Source organism: Columba livia, chromosome 2 (assembly GCF_036013475.1).
Source record: "Columba livia isolate bColLiv1 breed racing homer chromosome 2, bColLiv1.pat.W.v2, whole genome shotgun sequence".
NCBI classification, from domain to species: Eukaryota; Metazoa; Chordata; class Aves; order Columbiformes; family Columbidae; genus Columba; species Columba livia.
In genome coordinates this window covers 9,330,650-9,358,547 of record NC_088603.1, presented here as the reverse complement: position 1 = coordinate 9,358,547, position 27,898 = coordinate 9,330,650, and the positions used below count along the sequence as shown (strand labels likewise).

The 27,898-nt window shown below is 42.6% G+C and overlaps 1 protein-coding gene and 1 long non-coding RNA gene across 3 annotated transcripts in view; both read right to left on the bottom strand.

The window, feature by feature from the left end:
* Positions 1-533: 533 nt before the first annotated feature.
* On the bottom strand, positions 534-10,520 carry INSIG1 (insulin induced gene 1). 2 transcript variants are annotated; one of them, XM_065050450.1, is made up of 6 exons: positions 10,375-10,520; positions 9,461-9,852; positions 7,355-7,479; positions 6,520-6,686; positions 5,945-6,044; positions 534-2,794 (listed from the first exon to the last, which is right to left on the bottom strand). In XM_065050450.1, the coding sequence occupies exons 2-6, from the start codon at positions 9,834-9,836 to the stop codon at positions 2,765-2,767; spliced, it is 798 nt and encodes a 265-aa protein (XP_064906522.1). In that variant the 5' UTR covers positions 9,837-9,852; positions 10,375-10,520; the 3' UTR covers positions 534-2,764. The 2 variants fall into 2 exon arrangements, with proteins under 2 accessions (XP_064906522.1, XP_064906521.1); XM_065050449.1 differs by having other exon boundaries at positions 10,217-10,434.
* A 1,892-nt stretch (positions 10,521-12,412) lies between these two features.
* Positions 12,413-27,898, bottom strand: part of LOC135578396 (uncharacterized) — a 25,304-nt gene continuing 9,818 nt past the window's right edge. The window contains exon 2 of the long non-coding RNA XR_010469928.1: positions 12,413-14,828. This is a non-coding gene — a long non-coding RNA (uncharacterized LOC135578396). The remainder of the gene's footprint in view (positions 14,829-27,898) is intronic.

Below are 27,898 nucleotides of genomic sequence, written 5' to 3'. Positions count from 1 at the left end.
CTTCTGCAAGCCTGAAATAAATATTTAAGTGCAGTAAAACTGAAGACTTCTTTGTCTAAGTTTACAAGATGCTATCTTCCCTAAACCAGGTGACACAACACTTAAAATTGCTCAGCCTTACCAGCTGTGCTTGCTCATTCCTACTGTTCGCTCTCCTTAAGATGCTTTAGACTTGGGTAATCATCACCACAGATAACCAAGCCTCCACAGGAACTGCCATGTTTACTCTGCCCTCTCCATATTTCATTTAAAATTATGAATTTCAGCATCTTGGAAGACAATGGTAATAAGATTCTGTACCGTAAGTCACATAACCACAACATATGTTTAATGCTGCCTTTCCTGGCACAGCAGTGAGACTGTTTCCCTTCAGCTGTATAACCCACATTGGAAACCCCTCCAAAAGCTGATCTCTAAGTTCAGTTCAGGATTTTTGTTTTTAAATCACTGAGTATTTGTTATACAACCATAACAACTGTCCTTTTCAAGAGAGATTCCTGCATAATGCAAATACAGAGAATCCAAGGCAAATATGACTTGATCTTAAAACTTTAATAGTAAAAAAAGTGTAAAACCAAACACGCCGCTGAAAACTTATCAGTAAGAATGAGAATTTAAGTGTTCAAATTCAGAATAGTGCAAATTTTCTTCACTCCCCTTCCAAACTTAATCACTTTGGTTAAGATACTCCAAAGTATTGGCAAAAAAAGAACTTTTGACTTACATTTTTGGCTGCATTATTTCTAACACATATGGATTTAGATTCAGTCTTTACAAATAAATCTTAAATGCTTCTCTACAGTTGTAGAGATCACTGTCACCTTTACTTCCACTTTTATAACATTTTGAAATTGGTTTCCAGATGATTACAAAACTGTCTCCCCAGCAGGTAGCTTAGAACAGCTGAGCTGATCCAATCCTGATCTGAGGACCTGATTTCTTCAAGTAGCCCTATAAAATGAGATTATTTAAGTTTTAAACATTTCAGGAAGGATCTTACACCAATTAAATTACTCTTGATTTACACAAAAGCAAGATTAGAACTGGGGTCTGCTCTGTAATACAGACTTTGTGCTAAACTTTTCCAGCTACAAAAAAGCACAAGCAGCAGCTACAGCATTCCCTTAGAAGAGTGAAAACAGCCAGAACACTGCTACTTGTCTCAATGTCTTTTTTGATGGGTCAGTCTTTAACCGATGCCTCTAACTACATCTGAAGCCATGTAAGATTGGAAATGAACACACACACACAAAAGGATAATACAAAAAGGCAAATCCATAAAAGTTTACAAGTACACCATAACCACAAAATTGGAGTATTTCTAAAAATTTGGGTTCAATGAAAGACACAAGACTAGCTTTCCTAGTGAAATAAATTATTGCTCCATTTGACTCCATGCAGCATTGAAATGAACTCAGAACCCTTTTCTCTTTAATCTCTCATAAGAAATGATCGATATTGAAGAGAACATGAGGCTCAGATTTACTGTACATTGCACTTCAACTTTAAGACCTAATACTTGCTATTTAGGTCTCCTGTGGTCTAAGCTATCAAATGAATACATTGTGCTCACCAGAACTAAGTATTAATAAACACCAAATGTTTAATGTAGTGACATAAGCACTTTTTCTTTTTTAAAGAAGGCAATCACAGATTGCAAGTTCTATAGGGTTGTGAAAAAACAAGTAGTGATCTCTTTCAGAAACTGAACTGAGAAAACAAGCTGTCTGCTATTCTCCACATACAGTTTAAATCACATTTTAGGCCTGCTTCTGTTTCCAATAATTTCAGTCCAAACCCTGACTCAAACAGAAGCAAAACCAAGGAGGAAACTGCAAATCTAAGCCAGGGACAGGTACTTGATGGCCAAGCAATGGCCTGCAATGCACATTTTTTCAGTGACACCAGACATTTAAGATACCCACGACGCCATTTAGTGAGATACTGAAGCATGTATCTAATAATAACAGGAGTACTCACACACACTTAAATTTCTTCCTGAATTGGGGCCAGAACTCGATCCTTGCAAATCTGACTGCAAGCTTCAGAAGTAATGAAATCTCCAGTCAAAATTTCCCAATAAAGTTCACTTTAGAACAAGATTGTCTCCAGTGATCACCTGTTGTACTGAAGTAATTTAGAAATTCCAAACTAAGTGACTTCCAACCCTTTGTCCCTCCAACCCTCTCCACAGTCAGACAGAATCTTAATGCAGCATTACAAGTAAGGGCATAATTCCTTCATAAGACTCCTAAAAGCATTAGTGCAATGCCTTTAATCTATTTTGATCACTCTTATTTTAAAATAACCCTATTTTTTTTAAGATTTGGATAAATACTATTCCTATTAAACCATACTTCATCATTGTTAAGCACCATCGATCTACTTCCTTTGGGCACTGATACAAGAGCTTGTAATTAAATTTCAGTTTCAAGGCTTTAAAATACGGCAGCTGCTTCAATAGCTTACACTGGAATCTAATACTTGGAAAGCTGCCACTTAGCCTGAACAGTTGTATGCAACGTGGTGTTAAACTCTTCCAGAGAACAGCCATACGCAAATGCTTATGTGGTAAATCAGGGTAAGATTTCAAGATAAGCAGTTAATTTCACTTGGCTATTCTAAGAATGGATTAATATTTTTTTTCCACAAGTCATTTGTGCAGTGAGCCCATAAAGAGATTATTTTCTCTAAATAATCTTCAATTTAAAACGGGAACACATCTTCGTAATGTTGCTTTCACACTGCCACCGTGCTCTCTTCTTTAATCATTGTGTGGTTTCTCTGGAATACCCTATGGATAAAAAACAAACAAACATTAAAAACATGTTATATTTTAATGCCATCTGTTCAGTGACTATATGATGCAATATTTTCAATGATTAAATAGTCAAGTAACTTCAGTTAGGCTGACAATGACCTATCAGACATGGCTTCTTATAAAAGCTCAACAAGGATGTGTTCCTTAACTGCAGACAAAAAAAAAATCTCACTACAGGTCTGTGCTGCCTCAATTAGTGCATCTAATAAATCCATCTACCTGTTGCACTGCTTTTTGTAACACTTTGTTAGCTTTCCTCCCTATTTCAGTTTATTTCTCAGCAGAAGGTACACACTGTTTCCCTTAACAGGCATTAATTCAGATTTTTAGCAGCCCTCTTTCAAACTGGTCTTCAAGCAACAGTTACCTAATTTTCCAATCAAAGCCTGGTATAAGATAGACTTTCCTTCTAAGCCTTTCTTTCTAGTATGAAGTCCTCTAGTATGTCAGTGTAAGAAATTTAACCAACTTTCCTTTAAAACAAAGTTTGTAATATGTTCTTATTCTAGAGCCAAAAAGTAAACGTATTTCCAAGTATTGAATGTGTTCACAGTTCCACCTCAAGCGAGAGCAATCAATAGATACTTGTGAGGTCCAATTCTGAATACTCCCCTAGTTGGCCAGATGTTGAGAATGATGGTCACAACTCAAAACAAAGAGTTGCCACCCAGCTGGTGAACATCAACTGAGCAACTTCAGGTGTCATAGTGAGCAGTAAGAACTGATTGAAGCAGCACTGTCACCTGTTCGTTTGAAATCAAGCTATTAAAAAAACTGCTTGATTTCATCCTCAAGCTGGTCACTGCATTTAAGTTCACTTGAGATCCAGTGACTGAACAGCAGCAAGCATCTCCCAGCTAATGTTTCTCAGGATGGGGAGCGCCATCTCAGCAACACTTCTCATTCTACTTCTTCTGCTTTCTTTTCTAACTGCAAAACTAGACAGGGGCTTAGGAAGAAGCGAGGCAACTTTACTCTGCTGCAGTATTTTCCACAGGTGCCCCTTCTACTCTAGACATGCCCAGAAAATACCTCCTGTTTAATCTGCAACTGTCACATGCAGCCAAACAGCTCAGGGACTACAGGAAAATGTAGCTACAAAAATAGCTGGTTTATTCAAGTTTCATTAAAAAAAAATTGCAATATTCCATCTTCTTGCCATGTTCACAATGGCTGAGAAAACAGACTGATGCTTTTCAGTCATCTCCACAGAGGAAGCTCCTAGCAAACTGTATGCTACCATTCTGTTGGAGAAGTGGAATTATTTCTGTTTCCAGCACTAAATGCTTCACGGTGACTCGTAGAAGTATTTCTGTAAAAAATGTTTAGCTTCTCAAAGTTTTTCCAGATTAAGTAATGGTAATGTAAAACACATGAGAAGATACTTCTAAACAACCAGAATAGAATGCTTTGCCTTGCCAACTTCCCTCTTTCTTTGGAAGGAAGATGACAAGATTGGCAGGAAAGCTGCAGGCAGGAGCCAGTCTGATTTTAACTACATTCAGGTGAGATGCCAGGTGAAAAGAAGTCAACAGAAAAAGTCCTATGTGCCTAAATTTATTTTAGCTCTTCCTTCTCTAAGGCTCCCTTCCTCTGCTTTCTAACATAAGCAGCATAATAACTGGAAGTGCTGCATATGCCAATGTGAAATACAGAACTATAGCATATAACTGACTATAATTTTATTTTGAGACTCTGCTTGCAATAACAAAGCTTAAATAAAACTATACATTAATATGTCTTTTTTCACTTGATGTCAGTGGCAAATTTAAAAAGATAAATTATACCTTCCCTCCTCCCCATACGTGTATTCCTAAGAAAAAACACACACATAGTATGCACCACTGGGATTTGAAGGAAGAGTGAGCTCGTGTTTTAAAGAACCTCTGAGCAAACCAAAATTGACTGAAGTTAAGATTGTAACCACACTCCCGGGCAATCTATTACTTGGTAGCAAGTCAGCATGAAAGAAAAGCCTCAATAACAGCAGTAGCTTGACCTCATGTCTCTTTTTTAAAAAAACAGCCTTTTCTACAAGAGTTACTGTTAATTTAGTGCAGCTAAGAATCAGTACTAAAGAAATTAATCTTCAATGTTAGCCAGTGGTGGTCAAGCAACAGGGTTCTCTTCCCCAGCTTGTCTGCAAGCCTGGCCATATGCAGCATCAAGTTCAGACTATCTGTATCAGAAGTACATTAACATCCATCCACTGGGTTAGCAAGACTAGGCAGAAGAGACCAAAAGCCTGTTCCAGGCAAGACAGCTAGCTTTAGACTAATCTTTTTACTCACTCATGGTTCAGTCCCAAAAAGCAGCTTCCTGCTCACTAAACAGTTCAGAGACTAATACTTCAGGAACTCCCAACTCCCTTGCTTTAGTAAAAATGAAAGGCACCTAAACCACAGGAGTCTTAGAGAGGTGAAATACTTGAAGGATGTTTTCCAGTATAAAGAACTTACGAAGCAAAGAACACAGAAGTTAAATCAATACAGTATTAATTATTACTATCCATCACTGTCAGAACTCTTCACAGCCAAGCCTTTGACTGATGTGCAAGCACACAGCCAGGTTTACTCTCAAGTACACTACAAGGATATAATCGCTGAAGAACCTGGCAAATGAGACAGTCATTTGTACCATATTGTCCCATATATCTGGAGTGACACTTGAACTACATCTTAAGTGACTGGAAAGGGCATATTTGATTCTACAGTGGTGGAATTTAACACTATACAGGGACATTTCCTTTCATCTACATAACAAAAATGCTTTACTACAAAAATAATTAGAGAAAGCTCCTCTATGTCTCAGCTTTCTAGCTACCCTAGATGCTGATGGAGCAGCAGTGATTGAGATTCTCACTGATGAAGCATACTGATTCCAGTCTTATTTAGGCTGTTGCTGGAAAAAAGTTAAATCCAGATGATACTCAAACCCTTACTAATACGTTTTCCACTCTACTGGCAACACAGGTTGTACATTTACATTTCAACTCTTGGCACGATATCTATTTATCTCTGTCAATTTGTGAGTCATACCCTTCAAGGCATAGTTTGTTCTTCGACTAATAACAATGGAAGGCATTTGTATTGTTAAAGGACACGCTAATTATACAGTAATTACCATAGCCAGTTGGCGTCCTATGTTTCCTACAGTCACACCTCCTGAGAAAAATATGCACGGAAGCCAAGAACGGATGTAAAGAAAATCTGGGGATGTATACCTAGTAAACAAAAGGAAATAAGTTAGAGACAATTACTGTCACCTTACATACTGTTAACAAGACCCTATAGAATTCTCTCCCTGGCCCCAAACAAAAACCAATAACACCAAAGAAGAAATAGGGAAATCAAATTAGGTCTGTTCACTTAATAAGCCCCTCAACCCCACTGTGCTAGCCAGCAAAGTTTAAAAATTCTCTCTCCTGAGAGGCAGTTAATGATACACCAAGTCAGTAGAAGTTCAGTTTGCTGAGCTATTCCCAGTTGAACACACATCCCAACTTATCTGCTCCCCACCCTCCAGCACCACTTAATCTGATCAGCTGGAACAACTGGACAATTAGCTGCCTTAGGCAAATAAGATGTCTTATTATAAGAACATGCCAAATATGTTAACAACTAACTTTCAGTGCATATCCACCCCTGTTTTTGGTTAAGACAAGAAAGCTGAAATAGTATTTTAAAAGTATAACTTACTGATAAACACCATTATATACAAGAAACTGAGTTATCAGAGTTGCTACAAAGGCTATTGTAATTCCAAGTCCGAGACCACTTCTTGAACGATCAAATGTCCACCAAAGACCTAGTGACAAGGCTGCCAGAGTCAGGGACAGCTGGACGTTGTTTGCAAAATCTAGTTTCTGGAAAAAAGATGTTAAGGACAATCCCTTTAAGTTTGTAGACATCCTGCTGCTGAAACTGAACAAGGCAAAACTCAAACTGGAAGTGAGCGGGATTCTGTATCTCTAATCACAATACGCTCAGGATCTGTTTTTCAGACCTGCCAAGCAATCAGAGCTCTTGCTGACTTTGACTGGAGTGTGAGTGCAAAGTAACATCAACTTTTGTCACACTGAGAATCTAAAGAATATACTATATTGTAATACATTTACCTTTTATGGATTTTTTTTGTCCCAAGTAACCCAGTTATCCCTGCTGATTTAGGTTTTCTGCTCAAACCACCATTATTCAAGACAAAAAACACTCTTACTGAACAGTTCAGTGTACATCACTAGCTAATTGTGTTAAGTATTAGATGTAGACAACATACAGATTAAATGACACATCTTACACTGTTATACTTGCAGTTTAAACAGACATACTATGATATTTATCCCTCCCCACTCTCAGTACCCCCCAACTACTTTTAATTGAGCTATGTTATCTCTTTTAAAGTCTCACAGAAATTTACGCCTCTACCAGCAGCACCATCCTCACCTTGTAGTTCTCCCAGACATGAATGGGAGAGGCTGTTTCATGACAATGGAAAAAGCACATCGAGCAACAATGTAAACTAGTTCAAGGATACAGCACTTGCATGATTAATGCCAACGAAAACTGCTATACATCGCATTACGCTGGCCCACTCTCTCTTGAATTTGTGTGGCTCCCCAAGGTGGCTGTCAATGCAGGGATACAGCAGGCCAACAACAGCTGCAAGAGAAGCAACACTACTTGTACTAAGTGTTATACAATGATTACTTCAATATTACTAAATATTAGTTTGGAAAATAAGTGCTTGACAAAGTGGTGCGGTGCCTGATGAAGAAAAGACAATTATTACTCCCCTTTTAGAAAAACAACCACAAACAAACCAACCCCCCCAAAACTCTAACAAGCAATAGTTTGTTTAGACCTTTAAAGCAGAGATATACATTGGTTAAGGCATCTGACTTCAAGCTCTGTTTCTCCCATGAGCATGTATCATTTGACATCCTGAGCATATGTTATTTATTGGTATAAAAACAAACCTAACTTAGAGTGGGGAATGGAATATGCGTTTATTGCTCCTGTGCAGGGAAGACAGTTTATGAACTGCACTCATTAACTGTGAGTGAGGCCCTGAATACCACCTGGACTCAGAAGTTTCTTGGCAGAGCTGTTTTCTCTCCTACTGCTGGGTTGCAAGTCAGTCCATGCTGCCATCTAAATCAGATGAATTTTGATACCAAGCAGAAGCAGAGCTGAACTTAAAGAAGCACCTGCCATCAGTCATATTTATGTCAGGGAAAAAATAACTACTCATATTAGTAACCAGGAAAAGTTTTTATCCTCATACAGCATTTTCTCAGCCTTATCAGTCTCCAAATTTGTTGAAGAAAAAAAAACACAGGCTAGTGTTAGCTCAGCTGCTAGCAAACACTAGATGAGTTTCATTCTTGCAACTCCGTATGTTGCCAACTCCAGGGTCAGACATGCTGCTTTAACTGTACGTAACATGTATGTTTATTTCCTTTCCTACTCCCTTTTCTCCCTCAAACTCCTGAGAGGAATAAGTTCTATGTGAAGAAGGCTACAAGACATATTCTAATAAAAACAAGTGATCTGATGCTGAAACAGTTTCATCACTCTGTTGCCATTTACCACGACTTTTAACCTCATAAGAGCAGCTAAATGCCAAAGTTTAATCCAACTGTGCAGGACTGTGAGAACTCTCATTGGAGTGTATCTTATGGCAATCTCTTTTTAGCACGCTGTTTATCATTCATTCAAGTTTATGCTTTATCACTCATACCCTCTAATTTAGAAGTAGCACATGACAACGTCACCGCATAAAAAAGTGGAAGAGCTGCTTAAAGCACTTCCAACGACAACATAAAAATATTACAATGTGTTTATTTCCTAAGATTTAACACCTTTTTAACCCCCCAACACTTCGCCAAGCCCTTATTTTGTTTCGTTTCGGCCAGGACAGGCCTATTAACGCTGGCACACCGTCTGCTGCACCAACCGCATCGAGCCCCCTGTTTTCGGGGGTATTTTAGGCTGCAGCTCCCGAGCCGGACCCGGCTAGCGGGCTGGTCGCCCCTACACGTGACTTCCTTGTTTTTCGGCCCAGCCCGTGGCCAGTTCGCAGCGACAGCCAATGGCGAGCGCCGCCCGCCACTCACCAGTTCCCCGGCAGCCAATGGGCGGCGAGGGGCGGGGCCACCGCACGGGGTGGCCCCACTCGTGCCCGGCCGTGGGGCGGAGGGGGGAGAGCGGGGAAACCCCGCAGCCGGTTCCTGGGTGTCCCTGGAGAAACGCGGCTTGCAAGGTGCGTGGGAAGCGTGTGTGTCCATGCTCGGCTCCGCGCCATGGCGCTGAAGCTGCTCAGTGGCGCTTACAGACCGCACCACGCTGCAGGAAAAATACACTCTACCCACAGAGTGCACCAGCTAAAAAAAAAACCTTCGGACACGCGTGGGTGGCTCTTGCCCATGGATAAAGCTGGAGTGGGCATGCATCCTTCCAAAAGCTGGAGTTTGCATCACCCACTGTGATGGAAGTTCTAAGCTCCCACACGCATGGGTCACAAATTCAAGTACCCCCGCACTTCTCCACACAGGAGGATGGGGAGCAGAAAAAAAACCAAACCAAAACAAATAAAACCCACGAAAACCCAAACAAACACTCGTGGGGGTCTGTAACTCACCTGCTGCTGTCCCACAGCATAGGGGCACCCACCAGGCAGAGGAGAAGAGAGTGGAAATCACTTCATCAGGGAACAGAGTCACATTTCTCTGGATCTGCAGCAAGTTCAGCACCAGGGCCATGAAAGCACCGACCACAAAAAGGACCACACTCCTCTGCACCAGGTGCTGACTCAAGTTCAAGGTGCTGCTGGTACTGGAGGTGCTGGGGCTGCGTGCTCTGGGACCTACCAACGTCAGCGAGGGGCTGGAGACAGAGGAGCTCAGCATTTCGCCCACCTTGGCAGTCAGCGGGGCAGTTGTGCTTTCCAGTTGGATTTTGTGCCTCCCCCTGGCAGTGCAGGAGCAGCTCCAGGTGCAGTTCTCCAGTCTGGGCATTGGCTTCACTGAAGCCCTGGAAAACACGCGCAAGGACAGGCTGTTAAAACCCCCAACAAGGGTCAGGTCAACCCCTGACACTCTGACACACTGTGTTGTACAGCAACCAAACTCATACAGAGGCACCGGACAAACGGCTCAGAGGGGGAAGGGCCCTGCAGGAGCGGGGTGACCGGACCCATCGGAGCAGCCCCAGGACCAGGGGCTCCGGTGCCCCGGCCGGCAGCAGCAGTCCCCGGCCCCAGAGACCCGAGTGGCTTGGCCGCAGAGGAGAACACGGGCTCCACAGCCCCTTCTGCCTCCGGGATGGGGTTCGCTTCCCGGCCCGGGAGAATAAACCCACCGCCCCCTCTCCCCACCGGGGTCTCCCCGCCCTTTACCTCAGGGGGCTGCTCCCGCCGCCGCCTCGGCCCGTGAGGGAGAACGAATAGCCACGAGCTCCACCGCCTCCCTCCCGGCTCGCCGCCACAGGCCCACGCCCCGTGAAAGGTTTATAAGCCCCCAGCCGCGGGTGTCACGTTACCCGCCGCCGACCTACCCGCGGCCGGAGGCAGCGCCGGGCCCCGCCGCTCCGCTCCGCCACCCCTCCCCTCGGGCCGGGCCGCTCCGGGCGGGGCGGGGCCGGCAGCGAGCGCCGAGCGCGGGAGCCGCCGCGCCAGCCCGGGTGCCCGCGGCCGGTCGGGTGAGGCGCCGCAGCCAATCCCGGCCGGGCGGCTGATATGACGTGCGGGACACACCACCCGCCTCCCCCCCTCCGCCGGCACGCACCGCGGCTGACGGCGGCGGGATCGCGCGGCAACGCCGGCCCGCACCCCCAGGGCGTGGCCAATGGCGGGCGGGGCGGGTGCGCGCGGAGGGGAAAGGGACCTGTGAGTCCTGGGACAGCAGGGTGACCATGAGCCAGCACTGTGCCCTTGTGGCCGGGAAGGCCAATGGTACCTGGGGTGGATTAGAAGGGGGGTGGTTAATAGGTCAGAGAGGTTCTCCTGCCCCTCTACTCTGCCCTGGTGAGACCACACCTGGAATATTGTGTCCAGTTCTGGGCCCCTCAGTTCCAGCAGGACAGGGAACTGCTTGGAGAGGGTCCAGCGCAGGGCAACAAAGATGCTGAAGGGAGTGGAGCATCTCCCGTGTGAGGAAAGGCTGAGGGAGCTGGGGCTCTTTAGCTTGGAGAAGAGGAGACTGAGGGGTGACCTCATTAATGTTTACAGATATATAAAGGGTGAGTGTCAGGAGGATGGAGCCAGGCTCTTCTCAGTGACAACTAATGATAGGACAAGGGGCAATGGGTTCAAACTGGAACACAGGAGGTTCCATTTAAATTTGAAAAGAAACTTCTTCACAGTGAGGGTGACAGAGCCTGGAACAGGCTGCCCAGGGGGGTTGTGAAGTCTCTTCTGCAGACATTCAAAACCCTCCTGGACACCTTCCTGTGTAACCTCATCTGGGTGCTCCTGCTCCGTTGAGGGGATTGGACTGGATGATCTTTCGAAGGTCCCTTCCAATCCCTGACATTCTGTGATTCTGTGGGAGCTGAAGGGACTCTCTGTAACTGCCCGCTGAGTGGGAGCCCTGAGGGGAACGCCAGCTGGCGGCGCTGATGGTGGTGGTTGGTGATGTTGGAAGTGATGGTGGTGGTGAGGGTGTTGGTGACCTCCACAGTCCAGCCCTCACATGCTCACCCAGCCTTCCATGGTGGTTTGGGCCCTTAGGAGATGGTGGTTGATCATGGGGACGGTTGAAGGTGGCTGCTGTGGCATCACATGAAGATGAAGGGATTGGTGATCGTGGCTCTTGTAATTGTAAAATGATGATGTAAGGAGATCTTGCCAAACCCTTTTGTATGGTGCCAAACCCAGAGCCTGTGTCAGTAACCAGCTGTGGGGTGCCCAGTGGATCACAGGCTGGTTGGGGTTGGAAGGGACCTCTGGAGATCATCCAGTCCAATCCATCTGCTAAAGCAGGTTCACCAAAGCAGATCACACAGGAATGTGTCCAGGCGCGTTTGAATGTCTCCAGAGAAGGAGACTCCACAACTTCTCTGGGCAGCCTGTTCCAGGGCTTGGTCACCCTCAAAGTAAAGAAGTTTCTCCTTATATTCAGATGGAGCCTCCTGTGCTTCAGTCTGTGCCCATTCAGGTTCAAAACAAATTGTTATCTCAGGCTTCCAATTACTTCCAGTGATTCATGTGGGATTATTTGTTTACTTTGCCTGAAAAAGGCCCTCTGTGGGCAGCAGTAATTTGACAAAAGATTTTCTGCAAAAAAGAGCACTCGTAAACTGCTATGGAAAGAGCCTCGAATACCCAGAATCTCCTGACTGTGACCATCGGGGCTGACAACCTGAGCAGCTTCACCAGCACTGGCAAAGCCTAGGTTGTGGTGACCCCAGCCTAGTGCAATGTCATTGAAAAGCAGTTAAATGCAAGTTCACCCTCTGGACTCTGCAAAGGTCTGGAAATCAGTTGTGTGTGCTGTTTAGCACCAACAGTTGTCTACAGTGCAGCACTCAGGTGTCTTTTTTAAAATGCTGGTTCTCCAGGATGCACTGGAGGCTGGTGTATTTACAGTAGGAATAACTGCATTTCTTGTTTATTTGGCTGGCCTCACTGTAGCCAGCAGGTTGTCTTTTTCACATGAGATATGTTCTCTTTACAGTTGTAAGAAATAGAGGACCCAATGGCTTCCCAAGCGGTGACACTGAGGATTTAAGACTAGTTGGAAGCCATGACCATCATGGGCAGAATGATGGTCCAAGCTCTCAGACCGTCGGTGTTCAACAGTGGTTCAATGATGGTTGTATTTCGTCGGTATGTTAAATGTAACAAAAAAAAAAAAAGGAATCAATTAAAGATATGGAAAGAGACAGGTGTTGTGTACATGGCAAAGAGTAAAATTCACCTGGGATAGGGTTGTCCGTTCCGATCTTTGCTCAGTTCTAGCAGGGATGCAAAGAGTTTGGAGAGCTGAGCCTGCTGAGCAATGTGCCTTTGCATAAGGTACTTGGCTGTCTTGGTGATGGCCAAATTGTTAGTTCCACTGTTGGAAGCAACAGAAGAGCCCAGTATTTTTCTCTTAATACTGACTAGCTCGGGATCGGCCCAGTCCTGCCTCACAGATTTCACTGCTGGACTGCTGTATACATGTCCTCGACACATAGTCTTGTAAATATTCAGTTTCCATTGCTGTTCTTTCTCAATGGTTTACCAAAACAGCTTTTGGTATTAGTTTCATATGCTAAAGCTGGTTGGACTCTTCTGTCAGATTTTTTAAGACATGATTTATTTCCCTTTCTTCATTTATTTTCCCCTGACCTGGTAGACCTGCACTATTAAGTTTGAGTTAACTATTTTCAGACACAACAGCCTTAATAGATTCTCAGCATTTTATGGCTTCCTTTGCAGAAACATTTCATTTGTTCCAGGAAATCACATGCAGACATAACATTTCCCTTCATGGCAAATGTATATGAGTTTTGAATTGACACAGGCAATTTATCTGTATCCCGGGACCACTAAGCAATACCTTTGGCAGCTTTAAATGAGGGTTAGAACTCATTCCCTGGGATATTTTCTTTCTTGTTGAATCACTTTGAGGTGTATCGAGGATGGTGGATCTGAGATAAAAGAATCCATCTTTGTAAGAAATCTCTTTCTGGAGTTGACCTATGGGAAACAAATATAATTCATCCTTGCTTGTGCTACATCTCCACTGTATTTGAAAAGATATCTTTGTATTAATTTTTTTCTCCCTGAATCTTACCCATATTCTCCATGTCTGGGCAGAGTTCACATTCCCTTGTGCTGTGTCTGCTAATTTTCTTTCCTGAAAGAACTTCTTAAGCATTTTCTTTGTCCTGTGTTTTTTCCTTTCCTCATGGGTATGTCTCCTTTACTGGTTCCTGCAGCATCTTTTTATTACATTTTTTTTTTCCATAATATCATGTGGTAGTGCCCTTCTTTCTTCTAGGCTTCTTTCAGACAACAGAGACCAACTTCTGAGATGGTAAAACTTGCTGCAGCTTCACTAAAACAAATGGAAACAATACGCCTGTGCGCTAGTTGAGAAATTTGCCCTAAGCTTGTTTATCCTGAAGTTACTTGCTTAGAATAAAGGTTCATGTTGCTTTACAGTCATAAAACTTTACATTTTCTTTTAGAATCCTAAAAAGGGTTAGGCCTCTGCACACTTTGATTAATGCCTGAAATTTTATGCTTAACAGTTATTTCTGGAAAGAAGTGCTCATGCGTCTTTGTGAGATTAATGACATCGTTATTTTTATCTCATTCTTTAGCAAAGACAGCAGAATTTGGAAGCACTCAGCTTCACTACTCTTTACATAAATAAATAATTTCACCTGTTCTTTCATGCTTTTTGTATTCGACTCTGTGACGTTCTGTAATCTGACAACATGCCTGTCTCACAAAGACCGTTTCATTGGCCTCTTAGGCGGGAAACTTCAGATGCTGGGACATTTTATTTTTCTCCCTACCTAAACCGGATCAAAAAATGAGCTGGCTGCTGATACAATCTCAGAAAGCAGTGGTAGAGAATCACGGAGCAAGACTTGTATTATGCCTAAAGCTGCTCTCCCTCTGCTTCACTGGAGACTCTTTGGAATTTATTCACCTTCAAGACTTTCTCCTATTGATACAGAGAATAGAAGCCTTCCCAGTCATAAGCTAAGCCTTAATCTCTTGTGTCTCCCTAAAAGGATTTAGTGACAGGCATTGTTTGATTCCTGATGTCAACCTTATGTACAACGGTTCAAAAAATCTTTTGACAGCAGAAGCGGTTTATCAGACTGAGTTCTTTGCTTTATCAGCATCTCTGGTGTAGTTGTGTGAATTCTCAGGAATCTGCAGTGAATCCTGCAGCTCGCCTGGTGCCTTCTCAGAGGTCGGCAAACCTTGGCAATAAATGGCATATGCTGAGTTCTATAGGAGACTTCTGTGAAATTGCCCACGTCCCAGTGCAGGAGCTCATTGAAAGCTGAAAGGAGAAGGATGGGGAGTGATTACATGGTACAATAAGCGAACGTACAGACTCTGAAAAAGACAAATCCTGGTCAGAACACTTCAGGCTTGTAAAACAATATGTGTTGGTAGTTAGCATATAATAATGTGAGTCATCTGCAGTGAGCAGAACTGAAAAACTCGGCTGCTTTTACATAATTTGAGGGTGAGAAACTATAGTTGGAGTCTGAGCATGGAAATTAAACCCTTAAGATATCCTAACAAAGGTCTATCTTTGTGTACATAATAACATTGCAGTGGGCATATGACCAATGTTAATAGAAGTGGTTTTTTGTTTGGTTCCTGACATTTCTCTAGCTGCCTTTTTTACCAGAACAAAACAGAAGAAACAATTATATGTAGGCTGCAGTCTTCAAGTGTCTATAAATTCATGTAACAACTATCACATAATTAGCTAATCGACATCCCGCACGCAGCTGTGGGCACTGACTTGCTGTCAATGAACCTCTGTTTTGACACAAAGACAGTGTCTTTGTCCCAGTTTCAACTTCATTCATTGCCATCGTTCTGCGTATTTATGCAGCAGTGAGTTCATACTTGATATTCAAGATGGTGATTTGGTCTAAACTTTATTATGAAAAAATCTATTTGCTGGTTATATTTTTGTAGAAAAAAATTACTACTTTGCTGATATTAGTAGGTTTATGAGGCTGGTATGAGCAGTGTTACCGAGGCAAGCTGTTCTATCCAGGTGTGGTGAAAAATCGTTGGAATTCTGGTCTTAGTATAACTACATTTATACATTTATTTATACTACCTCCAGATGTTTAAATATGCCAACTGGAAATAGTGTTTACAACCTAGGACATTCTAAGGAGCAGGTTTCCTTGAAAGTAAAATTGTTGGCTATAATAGCTTTGTAAATCAGTAACCAGTCAATTGTTATCAGAGGGGATGGCCAGTTTATTACAATAGTAGCCTAAGTCACGATAGTCTAAAGAACAGGTGAAATACACAGATGTATCATGATAAATACAAAACCAAAACAACAACAACAAAACAGAAGGAACTTTGTCTTTTATATGCTTTTATTTCTTGACGGAAACATTACTTGCATGAAGAAGGAAACTAAGCACCTTTCTATTACTGATCCTTACACAACATCAGGTTTTGAAAAGGTGCTCCTCCAAGGTGTACCTGCAAGCATGTCCATGGCTGATTGTAAGCTTAAATGTTTTTTGCTTGTTTGGTGATCTATAACTCAGCCACAGACTCACAGAATCACAGACTGGTTGGGGTTGGAAGGGACCTCTGGAGATCATCCAGCCCAACCCACCTGCTAAAGCAGGTTCAACAGAGCAGATCACACGGGAAGGTGTCCAGGTGTGTTTGAATGTCTCCAGAGAAGGAGACTCCACAGTCTCTCTGGGCAGCCTGTTGCAGGGCTCTGGCACCTCCAAGTAAAGAAGTTTCTCCTCATATTCAGATGGAACTTTCCATATTTCAGTCTGTGCCCGTTGCCCCTCACCCTATTGCAGGGCACCACTGAAAACAGTCATTTCCATATAGGATGAAAAGGAAATTTCCTCAAGGATTGCAATGTGCTAAGTTCTCCTTATAGCCCTCTTCTTGTGGTACCCAATCCTGCACTTTTTGTTCTCTTGCAGTGACAGCCTTCCCACTTATTCCTGTCATATGTGCCTGAGAAAGATGTTTCTGGAATTCATATGCTGGCTGTAGGGTTAATCATGAAGCCAACACAAGCGAGTTACTCCCCCAGTACGTGCTTAAATCTTTAGATTCCGTCACGCTGCAGTGGAGGACACATGTAGTGACAGTCTCCTGTAGCTATTCAGCTCGCAACTAATAGTTACACAAGAGAGGAAAGAACTTGTACAGCATCCTCAGGTTCCAAACTCTTCTCACTCTGTCAGGTAGAAGGACTCTTCCAATCTCAGTGATGCAGCTGCAGCCTCAGTGTCTGATGGGACAGCCAAGGTCTCAATCCAACTAGCTCTTCTCTGCTCTGCCCCTTCTTTCCCTGTTCTTATTGCGGTAATGACTATAAATAGCAGAGCTGTAGCTACCTAGAATAGACTCAGTATCAAACTCTCTGCTTATATTTGTACATCTTCATGTCCTTTAAACCCTGGAGCACAAGGTGGAGAGCTTTAGAGTGGTTGCTGTCACATGGGAAATACTTTCTTGCAGAGCTTTTCATACGGGATGGTTCTCCCATTGCATTTTTTTTTAAAAAAAAGTACGTTAAGACATCAATAGCTTATCTTGTGGGACTAAATTATGACTGCATGAGAGAGGTCACAGGAGGTGCCTGAATATGCCAGTGCCTCTTCGACGCTGCCATCCTGAGAGCCTGAATATGCAGAGCTAATCTCACCATGATTTTTTTCTCCAATTGTACTGTATTCAGAAAAGTCTTGTTTCTGAACAGGACGTTAAGAGAAAATACAACCAGAAAGACCAACGCAGAGGAGAAACAACATCAGAGAGAGAATGTACATATGCACTAACGCTTGATGTGGCATGAAAGTGTGGCTTCCATGTTGCATCATGATTAGTATTGTAAGCATTACCACTTTTCAGGCAAAATTGTAAGATTCCCATTTCAGTGATTACATCAGTACTTTGAAATGTAGTTCCCTATACCTAGGTGGTAAGAATTGCTCTTAGGTGTGCTTTCAGATTGCCAAGCTGAACTTTAAGTTAAGAAGTGCAGAATATGGGAAGCCTACAGCTTTGCCCAGAGTGATACTTTAGAAACTGCTGAAGCTAGGTTATGCTGAAAACTGTATTTACTTAAAGCCAAACCCTTCAGCTTTTGCTTATAAAAAGGGCACACTTGTACTAATGAGATCAGGCCACTTGCAGGCACACTCAAAGGACATAATTATGTGCTAAATTGTACTAATTATATGCTAATGTAACTCTTGTTATAATTGTAATGCAGGATTGGACCTTATACAACAGCTTCAAATATGTCACAGTAAATTTTACTATTTTTACAGATACTGCTAACAGATTAGTCTTAAATACTAGGTTAGGATTCTGTAAATCATAGAATCACAGAATAGCTTGGTTTGGAAGGGACCTCCAAAGCTCATCCAGTGCCACCCCTGCCATGAGCAGGGACATCTTCACCCAGATCAGGTTGCTCAGAGCCCCGTCCAGCCTGGCCTGGGATGTCTCCAGGGATGGGGCATCCACCACCTCTCTGGGAAACCTGGGCCAGGGTTTCACCACCCTCACTGTAAAACATTTCTTCCTCACATCCAGCATGAATGTCCCCTCCTTTAGTTTAAAACTGTCATTCCTTGTCATATTGTAGTGGGCTCTGCTAAAAAGTCTGTCCCCATCCATTTTATAGACCCTTTCTAAGTATTGAAAGGCCACAATAATCTCATCTTGTTAATGATCTGAGCCGCACACTGCCAGCTTCAGTCGCTTCTTCAGGCTTATTTTGGGACATTGCTTATGCTAAGTGCCAAAGCAGTTTGAAACACATAGGAGAACACTGTGCATGGTTTAGGAATGTTCTCTGCACCCACTTGGTTTGCTCAGATAAAGGCACCAAAGGGAGGTGCCAAACTCAGTAGCTGTTGCTTTCAGCAGGGGAAATGGTACCTCCAGGGGCCTGCGGAGATCCCAGCTTGTCTGGACCGGCCCTGGGAGGTGCCTGTTTCTCTCCTCCCACTGCAGCAACAGCTTCTGCTTGCTTTATTCAGAAGTAAGCAAAGTAGGATAGATTCAAGCTTTGAGGGCAGAGAGCAACCATATGTTTCTACCTTGTTATCATAAGGAATGGCTTATAGGTCCAGAACTCACCCAGGCTTGATTGTTTGGTCAGGTTTGTTTGGGTATTGCTTCACAAGGTCAGGTGTTCGTGACATTTGTAAAGAAGAGATTGGTGCCTTCACGTCTCTTGCAGAGGCTCAGAAGCTGTGATTGCAAAAAGACCTTGTTGCAAACAGGCATTAACCTCTTGGGTGTTACTAGTTTCTGATGTCCCGCATCCAGCAAGTGAGAAACAAACACAAGGAATGAAGAACGATAACCCCGTCAGAGGAAACAGAAGAAACAAATACCGAATACCTCAAGATATTATGACTTCATGTCCCATCTGAGAAGCTAAAAAGTCTCCGTGTCCCGTCTGAGAAGCTATCGGTCTTCTCATCAGCCAACCTTGGCATCTGTTCAACTAAATATGTATTTAATTTTCTCACATTCACTGGAGGAATCTCAGCTGGAAAAATCAGGCAGGCATCTACCGCCTAATTCTGAATCAGCAGCACAAAGATTTGTGGATATCAAAGAGAACTTGCCCCTATTTTTTAACATCTAAGAATCTGCTGGTTTGGCTGTTTTGTGGTTAACTGGTTGCTTGTGTTTGTATGTGGAAATCTTGTTCTTGCGCTGTGTTGTTTCTCTGGAATGCTATGAGCAGTTGTTTTTGTTTGTTCATGCTCGGGTGGAGCAAACTGTCTAATTGGGCAAATATTTGCCACGTTATACTTGCATGCACGGAAGACAAAGAGGGCTGGATTCCTGTTGACACAAATAGCCTTTTACACCAACCTGGCAATGTAAAGGCTTAAATAAAATTGATAACTACAAGGCCACATTTTCTGGTCAGACCATATCAAGTCGATTTAGTATAAATAATTGTCATGTCCATTTTTATTTATAATTACAGATGGACTATATTTTCCAACTGGGAGGTCTTGTGATTACGGCCATGAAGGGGGAAGCTGCCTTATTCACTGACTTTGTGTTCAAAAGTGCTTGACTTCCACTGGGACTCAGCCCTGTTGGAAAACAAGGTATTTATTTACCAGCCTGTCTTTGGACATCAAGGGTGATTTTTCACAGATGTAGAAATTTCCTAAGTGAACATTAATAGGTCTAAATGCCTGAGGCTGTTTTGAAAATTGCAAGCTTGTGGTGCTCATAGAGGGTGTGTTTGTATATATAATAAACTCCTTATATAAACCTTCCCAGGTGACTATTGCATGTGTTATCATTAGCTAAGCTACAAAGTACACTATAAAGATCTACACACATATGAACAGATCCTAATGAACACTTACAACTGAAGAGGCTGTTAATAGGTAATTCAACCTTTCTTTATACAAAGGTTAATAAAAATGGTTGTGACATAAGGAAAAGTGAAATCCACAGCTGAGGAGGTGTGTAGGCCTGACCCTAGTTCAGCCTCTGTGCAGCTGTAGCTGTGAAAGCCTAGAGCTTATCATGAACTCATTTATCGTGTCTAGTCTTGGAAGAATTGCACAGTCTCTTAGTGCTGTTGCTTCACATGTGCCTTAAGGGAACAAATGTCTGTTTGTAAGTCTAACAAAAACACTTTAATAGATGAGAATTTTATTTTATTAACAATTATTTTTGTTCTGAATTATATTTCTTCAAGGTTCAGCTATTTATTCTTGTCTTCAAAAAATAAACAGGAATAATTTAGAATTTCACTTCTGTAGGGCCAAACCCTGATGCTCTTACACTGGCTGGTATCTTACTTATTAGTTCCACTGGGTTCATTGATACCAATTGTGCTGCAAAGTATCCCTCAGACTGAGTAGAATTTCCCAATCTGTTTTAAGCTTTTTATTACCATGGTGTAACCATCCACTCATCCTCGTCCTTTACTGCAAATCAGCTTTTCGTCTGCCTTTCCTGTGTGTGTATTGCAGCTCAGATTGTCTTTGACCGGGCAGTCGGCCCTGTCCCTGCTCCTGTCCCTGTTGCCAGTCCCTGCAGTGTGCTCGTGGGTCTCCCTGCGTCATTGTTCTGCAAAGCAGAATGGGAACGCAAGCCAGGGAACACAGATTGCCCTGCTGGTTTTGGCTGTGTCCCTTCTCCGATCTAAACTCCTGCGTAGACTCTTGTAATCTCATGTTGAGTATTTCCCTCAGTCTGGAACTTATAAAAAAGATTCTGTGTTTTTTCTTGCTACCTTCATTCTGAAAACATCTTGACATTCTGAAAACATCTTACTGACATTTATCCAGTTGTAAAATCAGGTCAAAATTGTTCAGTGGCTTTAAAGGTATAGGGTAAGTAGGCAAGCGAATAACAGACAAGGAGGCAGGGCTGAATATTTTTTTCCTTAAGATAGTAGGCTAAACATAGTGACATTTCCCAACTCAGTATTGATTAACATAGTAAATATATACATGTGGGAGATTTGAGGGATCTTCTTGAGGTTGTTGTGTGGATGGGTTTCTATTAGATAGACATTTATTTCTGAACTAGCCAAAGGAATCTCAAGGCCAGCCTGAAGGCTGCAAAACAGCAGTGAGACTCGGGCGCGTGGACAGCTCACGAACATGGACAATATCCAATCAGCTAATGCATGCTTGGAGTGTGGACGTGTGATCAGGAAATAACTGCATATATAAGGAGGCTGGTTTCTGTAATAAATGGCTTTGCTTGAATTCATATTGAATTGTGTGGAGTCCATGAGTTTCCACCCTCGCATATACAGACAGCCTTCCTTGTGATTTTGAGATTAGTATCACCTATCCTATTTCTTTATAGTGTTTTTCCTGCTTCTTGTGTGCTAAACAATCTGTATTAATAGTACAGCAGCATCTAATCCTCATCTTCTGGCAGCCACCCATGGAAATGAGCTCCTTCTTCAAGTCTTGCCTCTTCTCTGGGTGTTGCATTTAGTGGTGCTGGTGATAGGTGTGTGAGTAGCCTTGGACATTTCTCACTCTCCGTCAGACCTTTATCCCACCATCGCCGTATTTTCTGTATACTTCCATCTGGTTTTCCCTGAAGATTTGGACAAAGCTTTTGGTAAAGCTTGAATTTGTACTGAGATATGAAATGTTTAGTTCAGGTCTTTTGTGAAGATTTGTTCCCAGTAGCTAAAATCCTGTTTGATTTGTCTCTTGCAGCTCCTTTACAGTTTATTGTATAGTACATCGAAAAGGCAAACAAAGCTTTATTCCTTTTCTGAACAACTGTTAGGAACAGACCCACTGACTCACTTGGTCAAGAGGACAAAGCCCAAAATATGGTTCTGTATTCCAAGCTAACGCATATAAAACTTTTCTCCTTCCCACAATCTGATGTAGTACCTGTGAACACTTAACTAAAGAACAAGAGAAAATAGAGCAAACCTAGTATCTATGACTGGATTAGCTACTGTAGCAGTGTTGCTAGTCACCTCTTCTATTGGAAACCACAATATTTTCTTTTTTTTCCAAACTGCCTGAGCCATAGCTGTTTCAAATGGATTTCCAATTTCCTTTCTTCATTTAGTCCATCTGATGATGCCACTAGATATTTTGTCCCCTGAGAAGACTGAAAGGGGGAGGATCCAAAGCTGGTTTAAATTTACTTTCCTCTGCTCACCCCTTAATCTGTGTCAAGTTATGCTGGATATGCTTGAGAGACAGCTCAGGCTTTTTTATCTGTCTTAGTGGCACTGCTTTGCTTTTCATATCAGCAAACAAGAAGCCATGCCTTAAATAAGTCACTTCATTATCTTTTGTTTTGGATCCTTATGTTTAAAAAAAAAATTATCACTGATAATAAATAAAACGTGTATTTTTCCTTGTAGATCATAAGTTGAATGGACAGTTTGTAGTCATTTGTCTACCATTTCAATGTGGAAATCAATTCTCAGTTATCTACGCATGGCTTGTCTGGATTGTGGATTAACCAGGCTGAGGATGCGCTGACCTCCGTTTATTTACTATGTGGAAAGCTGACTTCGGACCGGTATGCTGTATTGATTCAAGCAGAGTGTTGCATGAACATCTGTCAAATCCCCGGCTCCCTCCAGTTCAGCAGCAGCTTATCTGCGTCACAGCTGTGTGAAGGCCCCTCTGCAGCCTCTGCCAGACAGTGAACAGAATCAGCCCTCAGGATCAGGCTCCTGCAGGAGCAAGGCAGAGATATAACACTTCTTTGCACTCTTACCTTAGAATCACAGAACCACAGAATCAGTTTGGTTGGAAAAGACCCTCAAGATCATCGAGTTCAACCATTAACGTAATTCTGGAACTAAACCATGTCCCTAAGAACCTCATCTACACATCATCTAAACCCCTCCAGGGATGGTGACTCCACCACTGCCCTGGGCAGCCTGTTCCAATGCCTGACAACCCTTTCCATGAAGAAATTTTTCCTAATATCCAATCTAAACCTTCCCTGGTGCAACTTGAGGCCATTTCCTCTCGTCCTATCACTTGTTGGGAGAAATGACCAACCCCCTCCATGCTCCAAGCTCCTTTCAGGCAGTTCAGAGATCAGAAGGTCTCCCCTCAGCTCCTGTTCTCCAGGCTGAACCCCCCAGGTCCCTCAGCCGCTCCCATCACACTTGTGCTCCAGCCCCTTCACCAACTCTGTTCTCTTCTCTGAACTCGCTCCAGCACCTCAATGTTTTTCTTGTTGTGAGCAGCCCAAAACAAACACAGGATTCGAGGTCTGGCCTCACCAGTGCTGAGTACAGGGGGACGATTACTGCCCTGGTCCTGCTGGCCACACTAGTGCTGATATTGATATTCTGATATTTCTCAAACAACAAGCTGGGCTTGTTTATGCTCTGGGATCTATGGTGTCAGCACCTCAGCTGTCTGAAGCTGAGAAAACAATATTTGCTCCTTCAGTTGTGCACAGGAGCGATTTTAAATAAAGAAACTATTTAGTTACTAGTTAGTTTAATTTTGTTAGTACTAAATTGGAGTAGACGGAACACACTGTGTTTGTAGACAAGGCTGTTATTTCCAAGAGCTGGTCATGGCTACACAAAGGTCTCGTTCCGTGTGTTTTCCTGCTGGTGGTCCCAGCAAAGTGGTTTTCTTCTTTGCCTCCAGCAGCAAACATGGACTGCTTGACCATAATTTGTATTTACTTTAAATTAATAGCATAGGGTGAGTTTAGGCCACAATGCAGGTCATAGGTTCAATTTTAAATGTTTAGATGTCTAAATAATAGACTCTGTATTAAAATCATGTCAACAAAAAGGATCTAGCTTGTTTTGTTTAATTGAAAGACATTATAGACTTTTATTTACTTTGTGAACTTTATCTTTTATTGTTCCAAAGCTATGGTGAATAGAGGTGCTATCGCACCTTTAACTGTGCTCTTGCAATCTTGCAATCAGTCAAACCAGTAATTTATGTTCCTGTTGAAAGCGGGTGAGAAGTAATTAAGTCATGTATCGCATCCATGTCTTTGCATCTCTTTCATTTTCAGGAAGTATCTGCTGTAACAGGTTGGTTGGTTTTGTTTGTTTTTTTAAATTTCAGACTCTTCAAAACTCCCGAACTCCTACAGGAAAGCCAGCACCCTCAGCACCATACAGGAGTGCTTGACACCTTCAGAATTGAGTCAATTGAAGTCGTTTGCCTTATTCACATTGACTTCAATGGAGCAGTTTGAGACCTGGGGTAACAGGATTCTTTCTCCCACTGAATTAGTGATCCTGATTTTTAGGATATTTCCCCATTCTGCCATGCTCATCCAAAAGTTGTTTGTTGGTCCCTATATGCTTCTAGCAGTTTGTATTCCTAGATGACCTATTCTTGCAAGAATGAAGTGCTTATGACAGCAGGAAGATTTTAGTGGTCCTTTCTGGGCTGGTGTAGTGATGCAAGAGAGGATCTGCTGTGCAGAGCACACTAGAAAGGAACAAGGACACGCTCCTTTTGTATTTTATTAACCTAGTACTGAATCACTTGTAAGTCATGGTTTCCTCTGCAGTTTCATCTTACTCAGCTAAAAACGTTAAGGGTGTGACAGATCAGCAGAGGTCATGAGAGGCTGAATGGAAGGGGAGGAGTTGCTCTCATTTAGATATTTTTTTACAAAACAAAGTTGGTCACACCTCTAATAGCTACAGTCAGCTGTGTTTTCAGGTAATCTTAATAATAGCTTGCCAGAGTGCTTAGCTTGTTCAATCCATTCAGTAATTAGAGCCAGCACCAAAGCCATAAAATTGTGGGGTGATGTCTCAATGAAGACAGTAATTTGGCTTCAAGTACAGCTCTGTACAGCTCTCTACTACGGCTTCCTAGTGGATAGAACAAGGCCATTGCCAAATACAGCACATTTATGTGGCAGCTGAGGACAAAAATGAGCATTTAAGTGACCATCAAGAAGATAATTTCAGCCATGCAGGTTGAGAGAAGCAGAACTCAAGCTGGCTTTGTTATTTTTTGAAGTCTCGAAGTGCAGGGAACTTTATGTTTTTATTCAATATTAAGGCTGATAGCTCCAGCAATAACCACACGCTGAGGCAATGTTTTGAATGACTCACAGGGAAAGAAGCTGTTTACTGAATCACCAATATCCAAACCTGAAGAACCTAAATGTTTTGTTTTTGCTTTGTTGTTTTTTTTTTTTTTTTTAATCTGAATATAATTAAGCATAGTCTTATTCTTTTCATTAGGCGTGAAATATCCACAGATGATGAGACTCCACTTACATAACAGTGAAAAAAATTATTGGTTTTAGTTTCCTACCATAGAATCTGAAATCTGCAACCTACAACAATATGTTGTAGGGCTGAGGAACGGATAAAACAAATAACTAGAAGAAACGTATACGTAAAATAACTATGCTAAATATGAAGACAGCATTTCTGCTCATACATTTCCTAAACCAGAATTTGCTAGAAGCTGGGAAAATATTCTGGAGGGCAAACCATGCAAGTTTGTGCTGTTCTTAACCCAGATACTGGGCTAGCTGGACCTGTGATTTGATCTAGGATGGGTGTCTTCTGTGCTCAGCACGTTGCCCATCTTCTCTAAACACCACAAGTGGTTGCATCACATTAGAAGACTAGACAGTGGGTGTTCCAGACTGTCCCCAAAAATATTTAATAAAAAAATTGTTAGGTAAACATTACATAAGTATGTGAACTAATGCAGGGGGAACAGAGGGTGGGAATCCAAGGACAGGCAAAAAAAGGTTACTAATAAAAAAATATATATTTCCCAAGATCTGGAATGCAGGAAGAAAGTTCCTCAGGGATGAATGCCATTTAGTTTCAAAAGCAGACTGAGTAGCAGGGTGGAAAATGCTCTAAAATAAAGGGTGTCACATTTTTATCTGTTGATTTACTAACCTTTTCTTTACAAAATCTGTTACAAGAAGTGCTGTCCAAATAATCTTTTTTTTTTTTTTTTTTTTTTTGATTTTGTTTTGTTACAGCAGAAATCCTTCTGCTCAGATGCCAACTTGTCTGTTTTCCAAGCAGGGATATGCCAGAACATCAGTAGTCATAGGGACTACCCAGTTTTTGCCTGCTTGAGTGTTGGCAGTATCTGCTGGTAAAGGCAAATCACCTTTTTTGGCTACTTTTATCATACCTACCAGTTTGAGAGTAGACATAGACTTGTAGAACAGCTACAGAGATCCAGAAAGAAGGACCCTGAGGCCTTCATCTTAAGGTCCAGTTCTATACTTATATCTATTTTAATCTGGAGAAGACCTCATCATATTGATCTATTTTTAAACAAGTTTACCTGTAATTTAAGTATTGGAGGTACTTTGGAGTTGTGCTGTATTCTCTGCTATACTAAATGGATATTGCTGTCTTAAGTTGGGTAGAATCAGAACACTTCACAGTAAATGAAGATATGAAAATAGGAGCTGTATCCAGAACTTTTCACCTCCAAGTTATGAAACTCTCCAAGAGAGCTGTTCCATTGACTCACCAATGATAAGTGTTATCCATGTTGAAGGGGCAGCTTTTACCATCAAGGTGCCACCAAACTGACTTACCTCTCCTTCCAGTTGGTGATTCCTTCCAGAAGATGACTAAAGAAGCAATCTGGGCAAGCTTTCCTTTTATCTGGTGTGCATATTATGTGACTAGATGATTGCAGTCACTCTGCAGGTGCTCAATTTAGTTATATACACTCAAAAATAAGGAAGATCACAGCTGAACTCTGTTAAAAAGCTAATTCAAAACTGGCCTCCTGCTAGTCTTTTTGCTGGAGTGATTACATCATTTGGAAGGGTCGAGAAAAGCCACAGGCTTTACAGTGACGACTGATTGCAAACCAGCTGGAAATAAACAGTGGAAAGGGAAGCACTTTGTTGCGATGTCTGTCTTCAGTTGGCAGCAAAGCTAACGATGGCTCTGGCGCTATTGTAGTTGTGACTTTGATTAATGCATGTGGAACCTCAGGAGCCCTGAACACTGCTTTATACCTATTACAGAACTGCCTGGAGTACCTTGTTAAGTAATCTGGCTGCGAGCAGTCACAAAGGTGTTCTGCTTCTCTTACTTAACATTTCAGAGGAGAAAGAATTTAGAATTTTCCTATTCTGCACTATAACAGTGGCAGAGATGTGTGTCTTGTACCCTACCTGCTAATTGCACAAGGTATGAGAAATGAAAATGTCCACTGATAACCACAACAGCTTCTCTTTCAAACATCCTGAGTGCTTCTTCTCCATGCCTCTCCCCTGAGCTGCAGCAAACCTAACCAGCAGGCTGGGACCTGTGCCTGTGAGTCTTTGCTACCTTTTGAATTTTGCAGCACAAGATGCTGTGAGGGGTCTGCTCGTGATCCTCCTCCCCTCCTGTTACTCAGGAGTTTCTCCTCTGACACTTTTCTCTCCTCTTTGGAAAGTCTCTGCATCTACTAGCCACCCTGGGGACTCCTTCCCCCTCCCACCCAGTGCAGGCACTGACCCCACAGATGCTCTGGTCTGAACTGACAGTTTGCTGGGGACACAGAGCAGCTCTGCCCATTGGGGAAAGGAGGTGAGACAGAGTGTGGCTGCTTCCAGCCCTCCTCCCCTCATAGCCACAGCAGTGGAGCTGTGCAAACAGTGACCACCAGCCAGAGGGAGTGGGAAAGATGGAGAAGTAAAATCAGTTTGGTTGGAAGAGACCCTCAAGATCATCAAGTCCAACCATTAATGTAACTCTGGCACTAAACCACGTCCCTAGGAACCTCATCTACAGGTCTTTTCAACATGTCTAGGGATGGTGACTCTACCACTTCCCTCGGCAGCCTGTTCTGGTGCTTGACAATCCTTTCCATGAAGAAATTTTTCCTGATACCCAATCTGAACCTCCACTCA